This window comes from Lottia gigantea (assembly GCF_000327385.1).
Source record: "Lottia gigantea unplaced genomic scaffold LOTGIsca_36, whole genome shotgun sequence".
NCBI lineage: Eukaryota > Metazoa > Mollusca > Gastropoda > Lottiidae > Lottia > Lottia gigantea.
Window position 1 is genome coordinate 310,304 of NW_008709220.1, and position 20,323 is coordinate 330,626.

Consider the following 20,323-nt stretch of genomic DNA (forward strand, 5'->3'; position numbering starts at 1 on the left):
ATTTCCATGAAATTTGGTGTGAATATTTATAATGATGAGATCTTGGACAAGTTCGAATGTGGCTATCTTTCGATGAACGATTTTTGAGTTATTGCCCTTTACTTATGAAAAACGCGTCAAAATGTGTTTGTCAAAACAATAAAGACTACAGTTTTCATCCAATTTAAATGAAATTTGGTGTTAATATTTATAATGATGAGATCTTGGACAAGTTCAAAATTTAGCTATCTTTCGATGAATGGTTTTGAGTTATTGCCCTTGGTTTATGAAAAACGCGTCAAAATTTGTTTGTGAACACAATATACAGTATTAATCCGATTTAAATGAAACTTGGTATGATCATTTATAATGATAAAATCTTAGTCAAGAATAAATTTGACAATTTTTCGATCAACGGAATTTGAGTTATTGCCTATGACTTACTAAAAACGCATCAAATTTGTTGGCGATAGAGGTGACAGTTTATGTCACAATTTTATCAAATAATGTGTGTTTGTTTAAATCAACAATATCTTGCACAAATTAGATTTTTGGTATGATTTGACACAGATAGGTAACTGCCCTTGATATACTGAAAATGTATCAGGAAAGTGGGCGTACCTTGCTAGGCAACCACTTGTTTTCATATACAGTAAGGCTAACGACAACCCTCTTGAACGTTCGTCAAATTAACCTTTTGACCTAATCTGATAAACACAGCGTCATGCCAGTGCTGCATAGAGTTAGGTCAAAAGGTTAATCTGGCGTTCAATAGAGTTGTCGTTAGACCCTATCTAAAGTGGCTACATTAAATCTAAAAACTAATAAAAAAAACTAACGAAAGATTAGACTGTTTGTTAGTGAAATGTATTGCTTGAAAAATATGTCATTTTAGTGGAGTGTATTTGTCAAAAATGCTTGCAAAATGTATTATATTCGGTAGTCTCTGACACTCACACTACTCCTGTCTACGACGAGGATATAGTCTGGGATTTGTGTTGAATTTTCTGTTACGACGCTTTCAAATTCCATTACGGGAAATAACTACAATTAAGCATATTCGGTCTTTTGGCAACCCCCACAAGTTTTGTAAGATTATATTTGATATATTATCCGTGGATGTTAACTTTATCGATTGTTCGAGCAAAGTATTAGAATCCGAAGACATTGTCACAATAATAGAATTATTTTAATTAATTTTTACCATCAACAAAACGGAAGTGGATCTACAATCAATCAGATTCAATAGCCACTGAAGACGCGACCAATTACAGAAATATTAAGCAATCTGTCCAGGCCATCTTTCGTTGAAGCTGTGCTTTAACAAAGTAGGACTTGATGATAGGGGCTAAATATTTCGCACATTGGTACAGTTTTTTTTAATCTGATGAGGCAATGTCTATTCTATAAAAATGATTTACAATGAACGATGTACTATATACAAGAAATGTAACATAATATAAAATATTATAATATAATATGCAGTCGTTTAAACATCAGCAATATGAAAATAGTACTGAACTCTCAAAACACAGTTTGGCAACTTAAATTGAAAATGATAATCAAAAAATATCCTGGTTTAATTGGATTTTTATTCAGACCTGCATTTATGTTCAATTACTTTGTGATAGATGTGGTAAATTATGATTATCATGCAAGAGAACATACACTCTTTACAACATTATGTTTATATGATGTACTTCTATAGTTTAAACAGTATCCAGTTTAAGGTTGAGCTTCTAAAATTTAATCCAGCAATGTTTGTTGACAATGCTGAGAAATATAAAAAAAACAGCATGAAATTTCATTAGCTCTATGTTTAAGAACTGTACTAATGATGAACTGTTCTAATTGAATTTCACTGTTTATTTGTAAAAATATTGTATATTTAATTCTCTATCTATATGTACTTTGTAAATCTTCATGTAGAGGACTAAAAGCTTATAATTATATTATTGATTTATTGTATACTACTATTATTGATTTATTGTATACTAATATTATTGATTTATTGTATACTACTATTATTGATTTATTGTATACTAATATTATTGATTTATTGTATACTACTATTATTGATTTATTGTATACTAATATTATTGATTTATTGTATACTACTATTATTGATTTATTGTATACTAATATTATTGATTTATTGATTTTACTGGAGTGCGGAGTGGTCGACATAAGGGACAAATACCCCAAAACCCATCAATTCAAACTGCTTTCTTCCAAACCAATCCGTTTTTAACGTTCGTTTTTATAATTACTTAACAATTGAGGTAATATCAATGTCTTTTTCTGATTATACTTGTAAAACCATGTAAATATATTTACAATTAACACTATATATTTACAATTGAGTTAATGTCAATGTCTGTATCCCACTATAATTGTATATCGCTGTAAATATATTTACAATTAACACTACATATTTACAATTGAGTTAATGTCAATGTCTGTATCCCACTATAATTGTATATCGCTGTAAATATATTTACAATTAACACTACATATTTACAATTGAGTTAATGTCAATGTCTGTATCCCACTATAATTGTATATCGCTGTAAATATATTTATATTTTATACAATCTATTTACAATTGAGGTAAATGTTATGACTTTTTTCTTCCCATTATTTTCAATTTTTTAAAAATTAAGAGGATCAGTTTTCTTGGACCTGAAAAATAAAATCGATCATAAACAATTGTATTTGGTTAAAATTAAACTTTTTTCAATATTTTGTAGATCATTTTCATTATGTGTATACTTAGACAATAGTATTCCATCAAAACTAATATATTTATATCTTCAATACTGTAAATTGATGTCATTGTTTATTTAGACAACCTGTTTTACTTCACATCTAATAAAATATATATTCAAGCTTCAATTTCAACCTATTCAGATATTCAATGAATCATAAAACAAGATAAAGTTAACGCAATGCAGTTGTATGATCAGCCAGTGGATATCATTGGTCATTGGTTCACCCATTGTCTATTCAAGAGACCTATACTTAATTTTCTTATCGGATTTAGACTGTTGTGAATGTGAAGCGAACAAAATACAAGACAATGAAATTGAAAAACATTCGTTAAAATCCATTTAGTCTCTGAGAACGTACCTGGAAGTCGGACACTACATTATATTACAGATTAAAGACAAGGGTCCCGTTTAACTTACCTCATAAATCGTCTCACAGCAAAGATGAGTAACCCGAGTAACACTATACCACCAACCGTACCGGCTGCTATAGCAATAATATTACCATCTTCATCTCCACCATTATCACCTATATAAATAAAATCATAGAATAGAGTTCTACATCCTACTGGGTGCTTACTGGCAGCCTCCAAAATGTCAAGCTATTACGAACTGTGCTGTGTCTTGACTGCAAGTATGTAAATGCAGGAATTTGGTTAAGTTGTACGCTAGCAAATACAGCCGATCAGAAACCTCGTCAGAAAGTCTGTAAACAATCAGCCTTATTGTTTGTCGAGGGCTATGACTGGTTGTATTCGGTAATGTACATACCAAGAAAGGTGCCTATTGCAGTCAAGGTATCAGACGATGTTCGTAATTGCTTGACATTGGGAATATGTCATAAACAGGGCAATGGACGATGTGATTCGGATGCTAATTTTTTGCAGTTAAAATCGTAAACCATACCACTCCATAGGCATAATATTAATCAGACGTAATCAACTTCACCTGGTGCCCATATCTCCTCCTCAGCTATTTCCATTGAAATGTGAAATGAAAAAACACAAAAAAGATGACACACCGCCTTACCTGTGCTAGCTCCGGTTGCTGTTTCTTCAGTTGTGGTTTCATTTTTAGGATACTGACATACAGTTGTAGCTATAGAAAGACACAAATTATATTTTAAAATATTACACGATGTCGTTTAATGGTAGTTAAAATAACCATACGATTACTATTTAGCATAATCATTTCGAAAACTATAAGTAAACTAATATAAAGAAATGTTCCTGCACCAGGAATTGACAAAGAAGTTGAGCTAAAGGACCTTGTGGCATTATGTTGCTGGATAACACTCGGTAACTGGTCTCTTTTTCCCCTTCCGACCTAGACAAATCTTTAATGCTATTCCTAAGATATTTACTTACCATCCTCTACAACCGGCTGCTCGAAACAACCACCACATGATGCATCTATACCACTGGCTACAAATACAATTTAACATATTAAAAAGATTGTGAAGATGAATTCTTATATATAAATATAAACGAAAAAGGCGTAATATGAGTCACGATCTAAACATTGATAAAAATCAAAGTCAATCAAAAATCTCAAAGAGATATGTATCAGTACAATATTCACTCGCTTTTAGTAAAAAAAATTTTAGAATATCCCGACAAATCTGGTCCTATCAAGTTTCTAATGTGATATTCGGATGGGATATCAGAACTGACATTATACATCTGGCCCTAAACCCAGTTCCGATAACCCACCCGAATATCATGTCGGAGGAATGGGTAGATCCAGATTTGTCGGTCTATTCTAGAGTGTGCTGTTGACAAAAACCGTTGACATGTTACTGAGATACACATGTAACTGAAACTGGAGTCAACAGGATGCAACATGTTTTCATTTTCATAATACACAAGTCCTTAGACTCAGTCAATGGTAGAATTATACCTGTGACTGGGTAGTTCTTCCTACATTACAATAAGTGTTGCTTTGGTAGCGTTTATGTTCTGAATTGCCTCATGTTCTTGTTTATAATAAATACATGCCAGAGTAACACAACACTGTTTTCTCATAGCAATAATCTGTAGCTAATCCGAAACATCTTTCTTTAATAACAAGCTAAACTGAATCCACTTATCCAGAAGGATACTAAATCAGTGCAAAATACATCCTAATTACTCACCGCTTCCTATTCTGACGAACAATGAATCCCCAGTCCTGGCGATCATGTTGTCCAATTGAATCTTCAGTGCTGATGATGACGTGAAGGAATAGGTGTACAGCTTGGCACCATCTGGTTCAGCGCATGCCGACGGTAACGCCCCTAACGATGACGACATTTTAAACTGGCAACACGAGTCGGGATGTAAGGATAATCTATAAACGGAAACGTCTATCGGAAATGAAGCGGAAGTGATGTCACAGGAGCAGGAAGTAGACGTGCCAGCTGTTCGTGATGCACCTTTATAAGTCAGGAAAAGTTCAGTTTCTCCAGATAATGATCCACCAGTGACAACATCAACAAAACTAGTACCTGGAATAGAATTTGTATTTTCAGAATAACATTATACAGTCTTTAGAGTCTTTAAATGATATTTTGAAATTGTAAGCGTTTCTCCACAGGAAAATAATTGATTGATAAAATCAGCCGGAGTGCTGAAACTATAGAGGCAGGGGAGACAGTCACTCTCATGTGGGGTCATATATGTTCTTTCGTCGCGTCCATAGCCGTAGCCAATACTTTGTTTTTTTAGTAATAGTAAGTATGATACTCGAATCAGCTTGAAGGAACAACAATTACTTACTTAAGTGTAATGCAACGTTCCGATGTGTTTCTCCCGTCGTCTACAGTCACACAAGTAATATTGTTTTTCCATAAAGGAATGTTTTTGTTTTAAAAAGTGATTTGGATAGCTGCAAACATAATTTATCAGCTGGTAGACTTCATCTCGTCTGTCATGAGTCATTTTAGATATAAGTCTTAGAACAATACTTACTTGGAATACAATCATAAACATAGTAGGAGAAAGTATAAAAAGCAGGATTGCTGAGATCCGGGTTAAAATCACAAGTTTCTTTCCCATCACAACTGGCATGGATCCGCTCGGTTTCTTTCTGGTTCAACAGCTCTCGAGGATCGTTGGAAACATATTCACAGCAGTCAGCCACGGTGTTACATGACGACAGTGTACAAGATGCCGCGTTTGCCTTTCGTCCGCGGTAGAGTCTGGAAGTTAGTCCAATAAATTTGCCTGGTTTACACGTAAGTGTATGGCTATTACAACTGGAAGCTCCGTAACAACCCACAAATACATGCTGTGTTCTTCCACATGCACCTGAATTGAAAAATGAATATGTAAGAAGTGTGTTAATGTATATCCATCGACTCGTATGTGTTAATATATCTAATAAGCTTTCAGCTATTCTGTTTTCCGACTTCCACGTCAGTCTGTTTGAAGATTGTGCTAATGACCTTTAGAGACTTTTAGACATAAGGACCATCCAAATCATGCACACAAGAAAAGGGGGATATTAAAAACATTGGACTAAAGGTAGAATCAATTTTCTTAATTAGGAATAATGTGGTTTCTACACAAATCTCATTTAAGTACCACGAAAATTTGATATTACCTGTAACTTTGACGCCACAACCTTGACACGTCACAGTAATTTGTTCACCTGGAAGAAAAATAAATTACATGTATGAAGTTGTAATTGGGGGGAAGGGGACAGTGGTAGCACAAGCCCCATCGAATTAGGGTGTAATAAGGGGCCAAACTTGATTAATGTGAAGACAACAGTCGGGTTGCAGGAGCGCAATGGAACGAGATAAAAGAATTTTGAAAAATTCAAGTAATTTGCTCTTGTGTTTCGGCAAAGTGAATTCATAATTGGCTAGGTGCTCTATTCACACCTAATCAATGTATGAAACCCCTTGTACAATTCTAAATGAGCTGTATTAAAGATGGGTTCCCTTATCTTCATTTATGAAAATATAAATGCTAATACTTATATGAATAGAAAGTAGATGTTCTAATGTTCCAATGGAAAAATACCAGTTTGTCTCACATGTCCATAATTAATTCATAATTAACTAAATTAGAAGAGAATTACCAGCAGAATTCCAATGAGTGACCGATTAAGAAAGGTCAAAAAGTCCTTATTTTTTATCCAGACGATAAATACATGGACATTTAGGATTGGTTAAAACTCTTAATTATATGCAATAAAAACATACTGATTTGATTAAGAATACATGATAATTCATTAGAAACACAAATTAATCAAATAGTTTGCTAAATTTGACACTGAAAAATGAGGAATCCCATCTTTAAACCCTTTTTTGCTTTATATTGAAAACATAATGCATTGAAATACAATGTAAGGAGTGGCTTGAAATTTCCCTTGTCATTAGTTACATAATTATTTTTTGCACTTTTTGTTGTTATAAAATCCTCATAGAAGCCGATGTAACGTTTCAATAACAGAACAAGGGTCATATGAACAAAGTAGGACAGATGCGATACGTCAAGAAAGGCTTGAATTTGAAAGATGGGGAAAGCAGTGACTTACAAGTATACTACCTCTTAGAATGGACATACAATTCAAAGTCTCAAACTGGTCAACAAGTGTATATCATCATCAGTTGGACTTACCAAGATGGCATGATTAAAGAATAGAATCTATATAAGAAGATATATGCATTAACCTAAATAATCCTTGAAACGCGCTTCTCAGCATGTTTCAAAATTACTAAGTTTAATTGATTATTACTTAGATTTACGATTTTATTGTATTATAGAGGGATACTTTTGTGTAAGTCAACTGCTAAACAAAGACTCATTTTAACCAAATGTCATCATAGGAGATATTATAACTTAAAGTAAGTTAACTCACTTCCAGCACCCTGAAACAACAGCCAGAAAACGTCTGATGATCTGGAAATCAGGTTCTTAACGTCCAGTGTCAGTGGTACTGATACCTTTCCTAAATAACCGTACTGCTTCTGTAACCCATTTGTTCCACAGGCGTTTAGGTTTACTTTGGATAAACTGGTCGAAAAGCTAGGACAGGTAGTAGCATGAAGATTGACGTATTCTGATCTCACACTCAGTTCTCCTGATGGTGCATCGATCTCACACGAACAAGTTACAGCCTTTGAGTCACTGCGGTGTCGACCATGATAAAACATGTACGATTGGAAGAGAGTTGAAACGGAATCTTTACAGAGTAAACTCAACACCTTGGATTCTGAAAGAAAAAAAACTTCTGATTTATTACGTCCAATTCGTGTTCATTCAGTGTGTACAACTTAAACAACGAGCCGGATTACTTCCTTTCAAGTTAATTCACATGTTTAAGCGCCATGTATTGTACTATTGTATTATTGCAATATTGCCTGCTTATGGACTTATATTTGGTTTGATAGATATATCGTTTTTCTCTTCGAACGAAATATAGAAAAAAGAACGCTTCAATGAATTAATAAATGAATAAATTAATAAATAAGAAGGCGTGAATAAAGAATTGAATTTTGTTCAGCAAAATACACTAAACATAAGTTTTCATCATACGTCATAGATATGTACGTATTTTTGTTTTCATTGAATGTAACTTTTCTACATAACGCATGTAGGGCAATGTATTTTATTTGTATAATTTAACCCTTTTTTCTCATTTGATGGATTTATTTTCAGTTAATGCGATTTTCATACCAATTATAACGCAATTACCCATTCCGCTACTAATAGTTATATATATATATATATATATATAAAATATAATAATATAATAAAACTGGACTTACCCGATACACACACGGTATTATAAAATATATAATGAGAGTTAGAATTGTACGGCACTGTAAAGGTACACGTTTGTTGGGCAGTGCACTCATGTCGGATATACTCCAGTGTCGCAGGTTCTAACGACCCAACAGAAAAGTCACCAGACTTATAATTACAACAGTTCGTTGGGTCCGCACACGCATCTGCACACGGCCCCGAACTCTTCTTGTAATAATAGGCTGCTCTGACAGAGAGTACTTGTCCTGATGAACACGATAAAGAGTGAGTCAAACAGGACTGAGAAATGCAGGTTTGTTCTGAAATGAAACACGTAAGCGGTTAATGTAGAATACAAAAGAAAATTAAATTGGAAATTGATGTTCATACCACTATACCATTGATGAAACAAAAAGATAGCATTTCTTGAGTTAGATAATTCTAAAAATGAACAGCAGATTTAGATCAAGAAATTAGAAAGATTTATAATTATGAGAATTGGTCAAATTAAAAATCAAAATAAAAAAATATAAAATAGAAACGTTAAATTGTAGATAAATATAAAATAGAAACGTTAAATTGTAGATAAATCTAAAATAGAAACGTTAAATTGTAGATAAATATAAAATAGAAACGTTAAATTGTAGATAAATCTAAAATAGAAACGTTAAATTGTAGATAAATCTAAAATAGAAACGTTAAATTGTAGATAAATATAAAATAGAAACGTTAAATTGTAGATAAATCTAAAATAGAAACGTTAAATTGTAGATAAATCTAAAATAGAAACGCTAAATTGTAGATAAATCTAAAATAGAAACGTTAAATTGTAGATAAATCTAAAATAGAAACGTTAAATTGTAGATAAATATAAAATAGAAACGTTAAATTGTAGATAAATCTAAAATAGAAACGTTAAATTGTAGATAAATCTAAAATAGAAACGTTAAATTGTAGATAAGTCTAAAATAGAAACTTTAGATTGTAGATAAATATAAAATAGAAACGTTAAATTGTAGATAAATGTAAAATAGAAACTTTAAATTGTAGATAAATATAAAATAGAAACGTTAAATTGTAGATAAATATAAAATAGAAACGTTAAATTGTAGATAAATCTAAAATAGAAACGTTAAATTGTAGATAAATCTTAAAACGAAACATTTATCAAATAAAATACATCTTAACGGAAACTGCTACAAAGTTTGTTAATTTTGAGAACAAAACTTCTATAAAATCAAATAAATCTAAATAGGAAACTTCTATAATAATAATAATAATAATAATTTTATTGATCACCAATTTGTTAACCAAATCATATATACAATATATACATACAATATATACAATATATACAATATATACAATATTTATAAGTTTAAAAGGACAGATTTGCCATTTTCGGCAGTTGATATATATGGTTTTTGTAAATAGTCTTCAGAAGTATTAGAAACATACGGAAATCGCATAATTCCTTCAAAAATATCTCAAAATAAGAAATTCAATGTCTATATTTGTCTTTTCTACATATAATATGGCAGAGTCACAGGAAAAGACGAGTCGTCTTTTTAACTTTGAAACTCTGATAATTGTGGACAGACATAGATTTGAAGGCTCAAATTTCGAAGGTGAGATGTGAGCACTATTACTGATTAGCTTAGCTAAAAAATCCCATTTCTGAGACTAAGGTAAAACTGAAAGCGAATCTGTCCCTTTGATAAATTTTAAACAGGTAACTTTTATGGAATTAAATAATCAAAAAAGAAATCGCTATTATGTTTTAAAAACAAACCATAAAAGGGACAGTTGCGCCATTTTCTTTTAACCAATCCCACCTTAGTCTCAGATATGGGAATTTTTGTTTTGGCTAGAATTTGTGTCCAGAATTATTCGCGTTTGAAAGTTAAAGGATTAGTCGTTTATTCTTGAGACACTGCCTTATATAAGAGACATCTATAGAAACAGGAAACGAAATTCCTAGTTTGAGAGAATTCGAAGGAATTGTGGGATTTTCGTACATTTCTAGTAATTCTAAAGACTTTTATCTTATATATTTATTAATTAAAGGCTCAAATCAACCCCCAAAATGGCGAATATGTCCCTTTAAATAGAAACATTTATAAATTTGAATCTAAAATAGAATAGAATCTAAAAAAGAATAAATATTTAATTATAAACAAGTTAAATATGAAGTTAAATATGAAGTTAAACAATTGTAAATGAAAATTGTCTGTAAAGAAATAATGTAAAAAAAATAGTAAACCAACCTGATAGCTGATATAAATAATTCATAAAAACAACAACAAATATCGTACTCATTTTCTTCATTTTATCTTTATTTCTACGATACTTTCCAGATACTGTACTGAATCAATTGATTAAAATTAGAAATGATTTATAAATGCTGAAAGAAAATATCCCAGTATTAATCTAACAGTATAATAACCAGAACGGTTTGAAAAGTTTATCTTATGGCAATTCACCAAACAACCAAACAACTATCTCACTCTTTGCTATTTGCAAATATCTAAAACACACATTTACTGCAGTATGATATTTCAAATTCAATTCAAATTGACAAATTCGCTATACCTGTGCACCCATTTTCAATAAAATAAATCTACCAGCACCAAAAGCATAAAGTCGTGATATTTCAAATTTTGATTATATTTTATATCCAACACTATTTACACTGATCATGGATTTAAGACCCAAAAAAACTAGCCACAATCAAATAAGTTTTAGTCAGATCGCAATATTTTGAAACTGCCACCAACCTTTATAATAAGAAGCTTTGTCCATAAGATCACAACATCTCAGTGGCAATTGCCATATATACTTGTACTCCAAATAACAGTTGTCTACGAGGTATATTTTTTAAATGTTTACGAAAACATAAACAATATTTTTAAGCAATAATTTCAAACATTAACTTTCCTGTATTGTCTTAACACTATGTAATTAGTTCACGAATAGCTATAATAACCCATGGTTGGGTAGAATTCATTATTCTAAGACTATTATACAGAAGTTTATGTTGGTTTCAAACCAACTATAGAACTCCTCTCTACTAAAATCTGAACCGAAAACCTCTTTTAAGTACGCATTTGGAATAATTGACACCTTAGTGTTTAGAAATGTATTTGTTATATATGAACAATATACGAGTTGCCTTTTCTTTGAATACCTGGTGTGGCCCACTAGTATTATCCACTTTATAAAAGGCACAAATCGGTATATATAAAGGTATCAAAGTATAAATGTATCAGTATGTATTGTAATTTATAGTACTTTGACAATCACTCAATAACCCACACTTATGCTATACAAAATATTTATGTACATTGTATTTGAGATAATGGGATCCTATAACAGATTTGCTCCATAGTTTCTATTGCTACAATATAAACACAGTGACAAGACATTGAAAAATACTACAATACCAAACGTCAAGGCTAGCTCTTAATGTTTACAAATGACGTCATGGAAAGGGTGGCATCGGGTGGGCCTGATTTCCAAACCCAGAAAGAGTTGTCGTTATTCATAAGTACATTTCGGGAAAGGCAGAAATGACTTCTCCAAAATGTACCGGCCGAGGAGATATTTTATATAAGAGCTTAATATTAAGATTAGGCGTTTTTTAATAATTACTTAGTTTTATGAATTCTGTTGTAACTTTATGACACCAGGTAAGTTCACTGATAAATATATACTCATATTGACCATTCATGAGAATTAAATTTCATGTTCATTCTTAGACATAGCATCACTTTAAATAGGCTATAAACATACAGAAAGTAAGTAAGTAATCTGGATTATTGTTTGATTTCAGAAACACAGAATTCTTTCTAATTGTTGACGATGTATTACCGAAAGTTGCTTAAAGGTAGTATCTCAAAAAAGAGACTTGATAAATTTGACTATACAAACAGAGAAACTGAATCTTGCTAAGTAATCTGGACTATTGCTCTATCAAAACTCCAATAATCAAATCAAGTTCTTTTCTACCGCGACCCCAATATATACAATAGGACCAGATCAATCTCTGATTGGTTGTTTTCGATATACGTTGGGAGTTGGTAACGGTATCCCACCCTTGAAAACGAGTTGTAAATGATTTCTAACGGATGATTACACCCTATAAATCAGAATTAACTTGGTTTTTGTGACCCCTATCCTTTATTATTCTTATTTAACAGTAAACAATTTTTGAGTAGAAGAAAGAGAAATATGGAGGTTAATTTTATATTGTACATCCACGAGAGCTTGTAATCAGTTCATTTGAACCCCGAAAAAATCACTTAAAAGTAATGAAATATAGTACATGAGGCCAAAGTTTGACCAGTATTCTGTTGAATATTTCAAGACTAAGACCACATTCTAGCCCAGTGTGTGTTTTAGAGGATATAGTTGGTAAAATATTCGCTGATGGAGATTAAATCCCACTATCCATAGTTCTGTTAGAAAAACGTTCTCTCATAAAGATATTTGTCCGCTTTGCTTTGAAATTATTCACTTTTTTTTCATTATTCACAGCTCTGCTCGCAGAATGTGTTCTATTGTTGGCCTAGGTTTATTGTTTTAGAAGAAAAAATTATCAACTTATATAAAATTCATATTCAATAATGCGAAAAAAAATATTATAATGAATTAAAATAAAACAAAAAAAGCGATATCATCAAAAGGTGAAGTAATTTTAACAATGATCCTCTAAGCTCACTTTCAATTTCGATATTTTCAGTTTCCATTGTAATCTCACGAGATTTATATCCAAGGTCGCGTACTGGTGACGTTACACGCATATTTATAGCGACCAAGTACACCCCAAACTAAAGGCAATCAGAATCACTTCCACAAGGGAGCATCGGCAATTTCATAATTCGTCATCATATCGAAAGTCAGTTCAATTTTAGGTCGCGCTATTCCACAATTTATAGTCATAATTAGAAACGGATCTTGCGTGATGCGCTGTGATGAACAGTACTCGACGATAGAACCTTCCACGTGGGCGAATACATTAAGGACCATAAAGCGCAATTCATCCTCTACGAAAACAGAATTGCACCATAAACAGTCTTTATTTCTTGGAATGTTATTGCATAACGAACAGAAGTAATCATTTGTCAGCCCAAAAAACAGTTTCTAAATCCAATAACTAATTACATAAAGATAACGAAACAAGTAAAAGGCTTGTCAGGCAAGGTAGCATACGCACTGACACACCTAGAGTACGTCAAGTGTTCCATGGTGAGCATACCTCTCCTCACACACGCCACCTGTCATTATTAAATTATATATGTTCTGTAGCGCAGTCGGTAGATCGTTGGTTCTTTACATGATGTCATTCGTGGGTTTTAATCTCGGTCGGCGTTAAAGTCCGATGACCGTGGATAATTCATCGTCACTCATAATTCCAGTTGACTCAGCTGTAATTAGATTCGGATAATCCGAGAAAGTCTAATGCCAAGAGGTTTGGCCAAGGACCAGCTGGTAGAAGGGATCCTTTACTGTGAACCTAAGTTGTTAAACTTGTAAAATATAATCGTTGTAAGACATTTAGAAGTATCACAGCACATTAAGAAACAACAGTTTTTATTGAATCTATTTATTATAATGTAATCTAACTGTTATTTGTTATAATAAGTAGTTTATGTTGTATCTTTTGAGTTGTTAAGTTTTTAGCTGGTATATATAATGTTCTGATCTGTATGGTTAATAATCACTTGATAACGTTACCTGTATGTGTAATGAAACGTTGTGTTCAATAATAAATAGAAGTCTATATCCATATAAACTGTTGTTTCTTATTGTAAAATATAGTTGTTTCTTTCTCACTCATGTAGTTTGAGTTAGTTGAATGTGTTTTCATGTTTGTGAAATCTGCTCTCCTTCTCCAATATAGCTATAATTAGTATAAGATAACGGAATCACTTCTGGGTGTCGGGAATCTATCCGTGTAAAAAATACTCCATCTTCCTGCATCACCTCTTGACTTTTATATCTAAAATATACACTACTATTAATCAAAAAAATCAAACGTAATTATCGTTTCCAATAGCTTAAAAGATTGTAACACGATAGCAGTGATCCACCATCGAACAAAAAAAAATGAATTATTTCCAGGTAGAATTATCGGCCAGATTGGGACTAGACAGATATAGCATATTACTTGGTACAATGACAGTTTTTAAATCAGAGTCAGTAAGAGAACAGAGCATATCAGTGACAGTTTTTGTTGCCTGAGTGGGGTTAGAGCATATCACAGTATCATGTACCATGACAGTCTTTGACATACCAAATTGTCGAGTCCAACAAACTAGCAGATTGGCACAATATTCCGTGTTTTCTGTATTCAGAATGATACGCGAAAACTAAAAGGTGTAACTAGCAGATTGATTGGCACAATGTCTTGTTTCTGTTGTCAGAATAGGACTAAAGCATACCAATCAGCTAGCAGTTCTTACCTTGAGTGGCATAAGCCTGATAAAACAACCACGACAATAATAACCAACAAAGCGGCCAATATTCCATATATTATGTATTTATCAATTGATTCGTTGTTGTGGTCATCTCCTGTATCGTCCGTGGTATTAGACTTCACTGTTGTAAGCTCAACTGTCGAGAAGCGGTCTGTGGTATTAGACTTTACTGTTGTAACCTCAATTGAGGAGATGTGGTCCGTGGAATTAGACTTTTCTGTTGTAATCTCAACTGTCGAGAAGCGGTCTGTGGTATTAGATTTTTCTGTTGTAATCTCAATTGTCGACGTGCCCTCTAAACTTAGTAGAAAAGTATTATCTCCCTTGTATGGAATCTCTGTCGTGCAGTTATCAATATGGATGTATTCGTTGGTTGTACGCTCCCCTAGTTGACTAGATTCATACGTTATCTTATATTCTGTGGTAACCTCATCGGGATTGAAGGTACTGGTTTCTGAAGAAAAATCAATTAAAACGGATTGTTAAACCAAGCAAAACTACGCATGGTTCTTACATGGAACTAACACACACGAACCTGTTTAGAAATGTCTTGAAATGTGAATTAAAGTCTTTGTTGAAATATTATAGCCTTTTATAAAAACTTATTAAGTCAAGGAAGAAATTCAAAATGTTTGTGAACTACGTTCGTGTGTGTTATTACCATGTAAGAACCATAAGTAGTTTCGTATACATATGTGGCAAAATTATACGGAACAGGTTCAATCATTACGAAGACATTTGAAGTCCATACATCCTTAACATCACAAGATGCACGACCTGAGGTATTGATATCTATATAATATACAAGGTGTAATATAAAATCGCTGTGAAAAAAGTCGTTACCCAAGAAAAGAAATGTGATTTTATGCAATATGGCGATTCGTTTGACTATAGGTGAAGTGTATGTTTTGGGATATAATAATTATTGTTTATTTACCTATTGATATACTATCGTCACACCCGCTACATTTTACATCCATAGCACAATCACCCCTACCTACAATTATATCACGTGTGATGGTTATACGAAGTGGATATTTAGCCGTGAACCGGTTCAGTTCCCTTTTCGCTATTTTACCGGCACTTCCGTTTACCCATGCGCAACAGGAAAATAAAAATCTGAAAACAGTAATTCTTTATCGACATAAGACCACCCCCCCATCATGCATCCCAGAGATACATCATTTCATCTCCAAGAGATACATCATATCACCTCCAAGAGATACATCATATCACCTCCAAGAGATACATCATATCATCTCCCAGAGATACATTTTATCATCTCCAAGAGAAACATCATTTCATATCGGAGAGATACATCATATCAACTCCAAGAGATACATCATATCATCTCCAAGATATACATCATATCATCTCCAAGAGATACATCATATCATCTCCAAGATATACATCATATCACCTCCAAGAGATACATCATATCATCTCCCAGAGATACATTTTATCATCTCCAAGAGAAACATCATATATCCAAGACATACATTATGTAATATCCAAGAGATACATCATATCATATCCAAGAGATATATCATATCATCTTCCAGAGATACATCATATCATCTCCCAGAGATACATCATATCATCTCCATGCGAGATACATCATATCACCTCCCAGAGATACATCAAATCATCTCCCAGAGATACATCATATCATCTCCCAGAGATACATCATATCACCTCCAGATGATACATCATGTCATCTCTAGAGATACATCATATGATCTCCAAGAGATACATCATTTCATCTCTAGAAATACATCATATAATCTCCAAAAGATACATCATATCACCTCCCAGAGATACATCAACTCATCTCCCAAAGATACATCATATCATCTCCCAGAGATACATCATATCACCTCCAAGAGATACATCATGTCATCTCTAGAGATACATCATATAATCTTCAAGGGATACATCATATCATCTCTAGAGATGCATCATATCATCTCCAAAGATACATCATATAATCTCCAAGAGATACATCATATCATCGACAAATATGATCATTAGACGGACGCCTAGTAAATATTATTAATATTACCTCCTAGAGTCAGATACATCATATCACCACCGTCCACCACCAGGTTCGTCATCTGTATCTTAAATTCACCATCAATCGCCCCCATTGACTGGGATAAACTCTGTAGTCCACTGTTAGAACAGTTTAATATATACTGACCATTACAGGTAATGGATACATTACCGCACGAGGACACACTAAGGTTTATAAAATACACATACAGATAAACCGGAAGTGATGTATTGGATATGCTGACAGTACAATCACAGTTTAAGTTTTCTCCGTGGTGTTCGTCACCAGATAGATACAAGTCTAAATAAGGAACTCGACAATTGGATACCGGTTTATAGATATCTATCATATTCGACTCTGAAATGGAATATAAACGACTATGGTGAATAAGTGAAAAATGTTTTCAATGTAAGTTGAATGACAAAGGTATAATTAATGAATTAGTTTTAGAATTTGATTCACTTCTTGCACTCGTCTTCGATTGCAAGATGCGACAGCCAAATGCCTAAATAAGGGAAGAGAAGGGGCTTAGAAAGTTGAAATTTGATATTTCTGACAACTCTGTTTGTGATGTTCTTATTACTCTAAAGAAAACAAATCTGTTGTATCAAGTGTCGGAAATGAGTTTTATTTTACGATATGAAAGAATTTGACACTTTTAAAGAATGTACGTCTGTATCCGCAATTGCTTTAAATAATATGATTTTGACGGGTCTTGATTATTATTGACCAAGGATAAACCCGACAAAACGACAAATTTCGAAATTTATTTTCCTACAGTCCACGGTCTTACCTGCTTTACAAACGAAGGGAATTTCTATTGTCATAGGGTAGTTTCTACTGATGAAGCTGATATTACAACTGTTTTGTCCAACACACAGCCTATACATATCAAGTAGGGTCTGATGATCAAAAGATAATGAACTATTTTCTTTTTTAGTGTCAAAACAAGACACTCTACGTTGCCCAGTGTAGATATTAGATCTAGTGCAAGCCGGTGTGTCGTGGTGAAACTCGTATCGGATAGGTCGTCGATTCCATCCTAGACTGAGTATTTTCTGTGAATTGTTACACTGTATAAGTATGTCCTGGTTGGTGTCTAATGGTTCTAGGCAGGCACACTGTATACAAGCTTTTCCTCTACATTGTGTCACACTCAAAACATGCCGACCTGAAATAAACACTGTGTGAGTTTTGTAGGAAGTGTGCTCCCAAGACTGTGGATACAAATGGGGAGCAGACTAACTTGATGGGGAGGGAGGGGGTGTGCAACTATCTAGCTTGAGATTCACACTACCACAGCTCTGTGGTTAGCACATAGCCCGCTTCTCCCGCAAGAAATAATTTGAGAAAAAGATGCAAGCAGTGGCGGAGCCAAAGTGGACAGAGGGGGCAGGCAGTCGCCCTTCCTCGCAGCCTCGAAAGCTAGTTTTTCGGGCAAAAATCTCTACCCACTAACTGTACCAGCTGGTCTTGAGTATAGGTACGTACATCAGTACATGCATGAATTAACACCACACATCATAGAGTGGGACCAGTGGGAGATAAATATACGACAATACCTTTAACGATTATAAACAATAGTATCACACAGTAAAACATCATCTCGGCCAGTGTTGTCGACAGTTCAAATCACACTTGACATGAGTTATAGTGGTACATGTATATCTCTTCATACCAAATCTTACCAAAATTTTCTTTTACAATACAGGATGTGATTTGAATGGTCTTCCATTTCCTTTCATAAGTATCGTATCCTAGCATCCTAGTATCCTTCTATTTCTATCTATTAAATATATTGAATTAGTAGTCCTAATACAATAAGTAACTTGGTGGGTATTACTACATCTTCATAATATCAAGCTACTAAGTTATACCTTAACTACAAAAAAACCGATATCGCTTCGCATTTTACGATATATTTCCTTTTGTTCGCCAAAATTAAGATTTATTACGACGATCAGCGAATCAAATCAAATAGTATATTTCTGTGTAAACTTCCTGCTAAAATTAGAAATATATTGAAGCTCTCTAGCTGTCACATCACAGGGTTCGTTTGGGAACTTGCACCTCGAAAATATTAAAACTTCAGTTCTTGAAATTCAACAAGGTTTATTCGTTTTTGTCGTCTCGACTCAACTCTTAAAGCATACTTTCTTATCAATAATACAGGGAGACAACTCACTTTTACATATATTATATAACTCAGACCACAATCACATAAGGTGGCTCGTGTCACTGGTACCCGTCCCTCTTTAAATAGGTCAATAGATTACAATCAGCCATGCCCTCCTAAGATATTAAATATCTCGTTGAATGATGGAAACGACCTGGGAAATTCAGTTCAAAGTCTTAACTACAATGGTCAGCAATTCCCTATTGTTATACATAACCTAGTATTTCACTGCTGAAAAAAACAGGGCATTTCCGGGAAGCTCAATCTGGTTTACCTTATTCCGAAAAAGCTGACTCTATTCCCGCTTTTGATAGATATTTTGAAGGGCTGCAACGATTCTTGAAGTTGCTATTCGATACACTATACGATACCCATCCAACGATACGATTTATTTAGATAATTATCGTGATTTATTAATAAGAGAAGGAAAGAGAAAAAATAGTCGAAATTTGTAAAATTACTAACAATTTTGTCACTATTAAGAACTTGAGAACATTTAGAAGTAAGGAATTGTGGAAAAAATCTCAAATTGCAAAGTCAGAAATGAATTTTTGAAAATTTTGATGTGAAAATCATACTTGGAAAAATGAAAACATGACAAAGAATTAATCGTGCCGATACATCATCGGTGAATCGTTGCAGCCATAATATTTTGACATTTATCGGACGGAGTAGGGAGATTACAATGGTACGACTGAACTACAAAATGTCCATGTTTCCGCATATATGTGTTTTCAGAATCCGGTTTAAATAAATAGCGTAATACCCTCACATCTTCGAAAGGGCGGATCAAAATTACCATAAAACAGGCTAATCGGGATGTACACTTGAGTTTTGCTAAAGGTTCTTCAGCCACTCTTCATCGTTACAGAATATACAATTTTCTGTTTTTATGGCGTTACTTAAAGTTATTCACAAAATTTAAAATGACCCCCCCCCCCCCATCCTCTCTCAGCTAAAGTACACTAAAACAATGTTTACATTTGATAAGCTCCTTTTTGGTAAGTCATTAATAACAATGTACAAACATCTGTAGTAAATAAGATAAGTAAGTGTCATATATCAAGATAAGTGAAGGTATATATTCAACTGGTGATAACAGAGAGGTCAGTTAAACAACTTTTATACAGGCC

The 20,323-nt window shown here is 33.2% G+C and overlaps 2 protein-coding genes across 2 annotated transcripts; both read right to left on the minus strand.

The window, feature by feature from the left end:
• Positions 1-2,630: 2,630 nt before the first annotated feature.
• LOTGIDRAFT_162799 (hypothetical protein) lies at positions 2,631-10,810 on the minus strand (the record flags this gene model as incomplete). The annotated part of the gene is made up of 10 exons (XM_009058827.1): positions 2,631-2,661; positions 3,168-3,276; positions 3,777-3,845; positions 4,115-4,171; positions 4,882-5,232; positions 5,696-6,034; positions 6,330-6,377; positions 7,596-7,949; positions 8,506-8,802; positions 10,750-10,810. The coding sequence occupies 10 exons, from the start codon at positions 10,808-10,810 to the stop codon at positions 2,631-2,633; spliced, it is 1,716 nt and encodes a 571-aa protein (XP_009057075.1).
• A 3,537-nt stretch (positions 10,811-14,347) lies between these two features.
• Positions 14,348-18,749, minus strand: LOTGIDRAFT_162800 (hypothetical protein; the record flags this gene model as incomplete). Its single annotated transcript, XM_009058828.1, has 6 exons — positions 14,348-14,483; positions 14,947-15,415; positions 15,899-15,958; positions 17,024-17,371; positions 17,808-17,896; positions 18,703-18,749. 6 exons carry the CDS (start codon positions 18,747-18,749, stop codon positions 14,348-14,350), a joined length of 1,149 nt encoding a protein of 382 aa, XP_009057076.1.
• Positions 18,750-20,323: the final 1,574 nt, after the last annotated feature.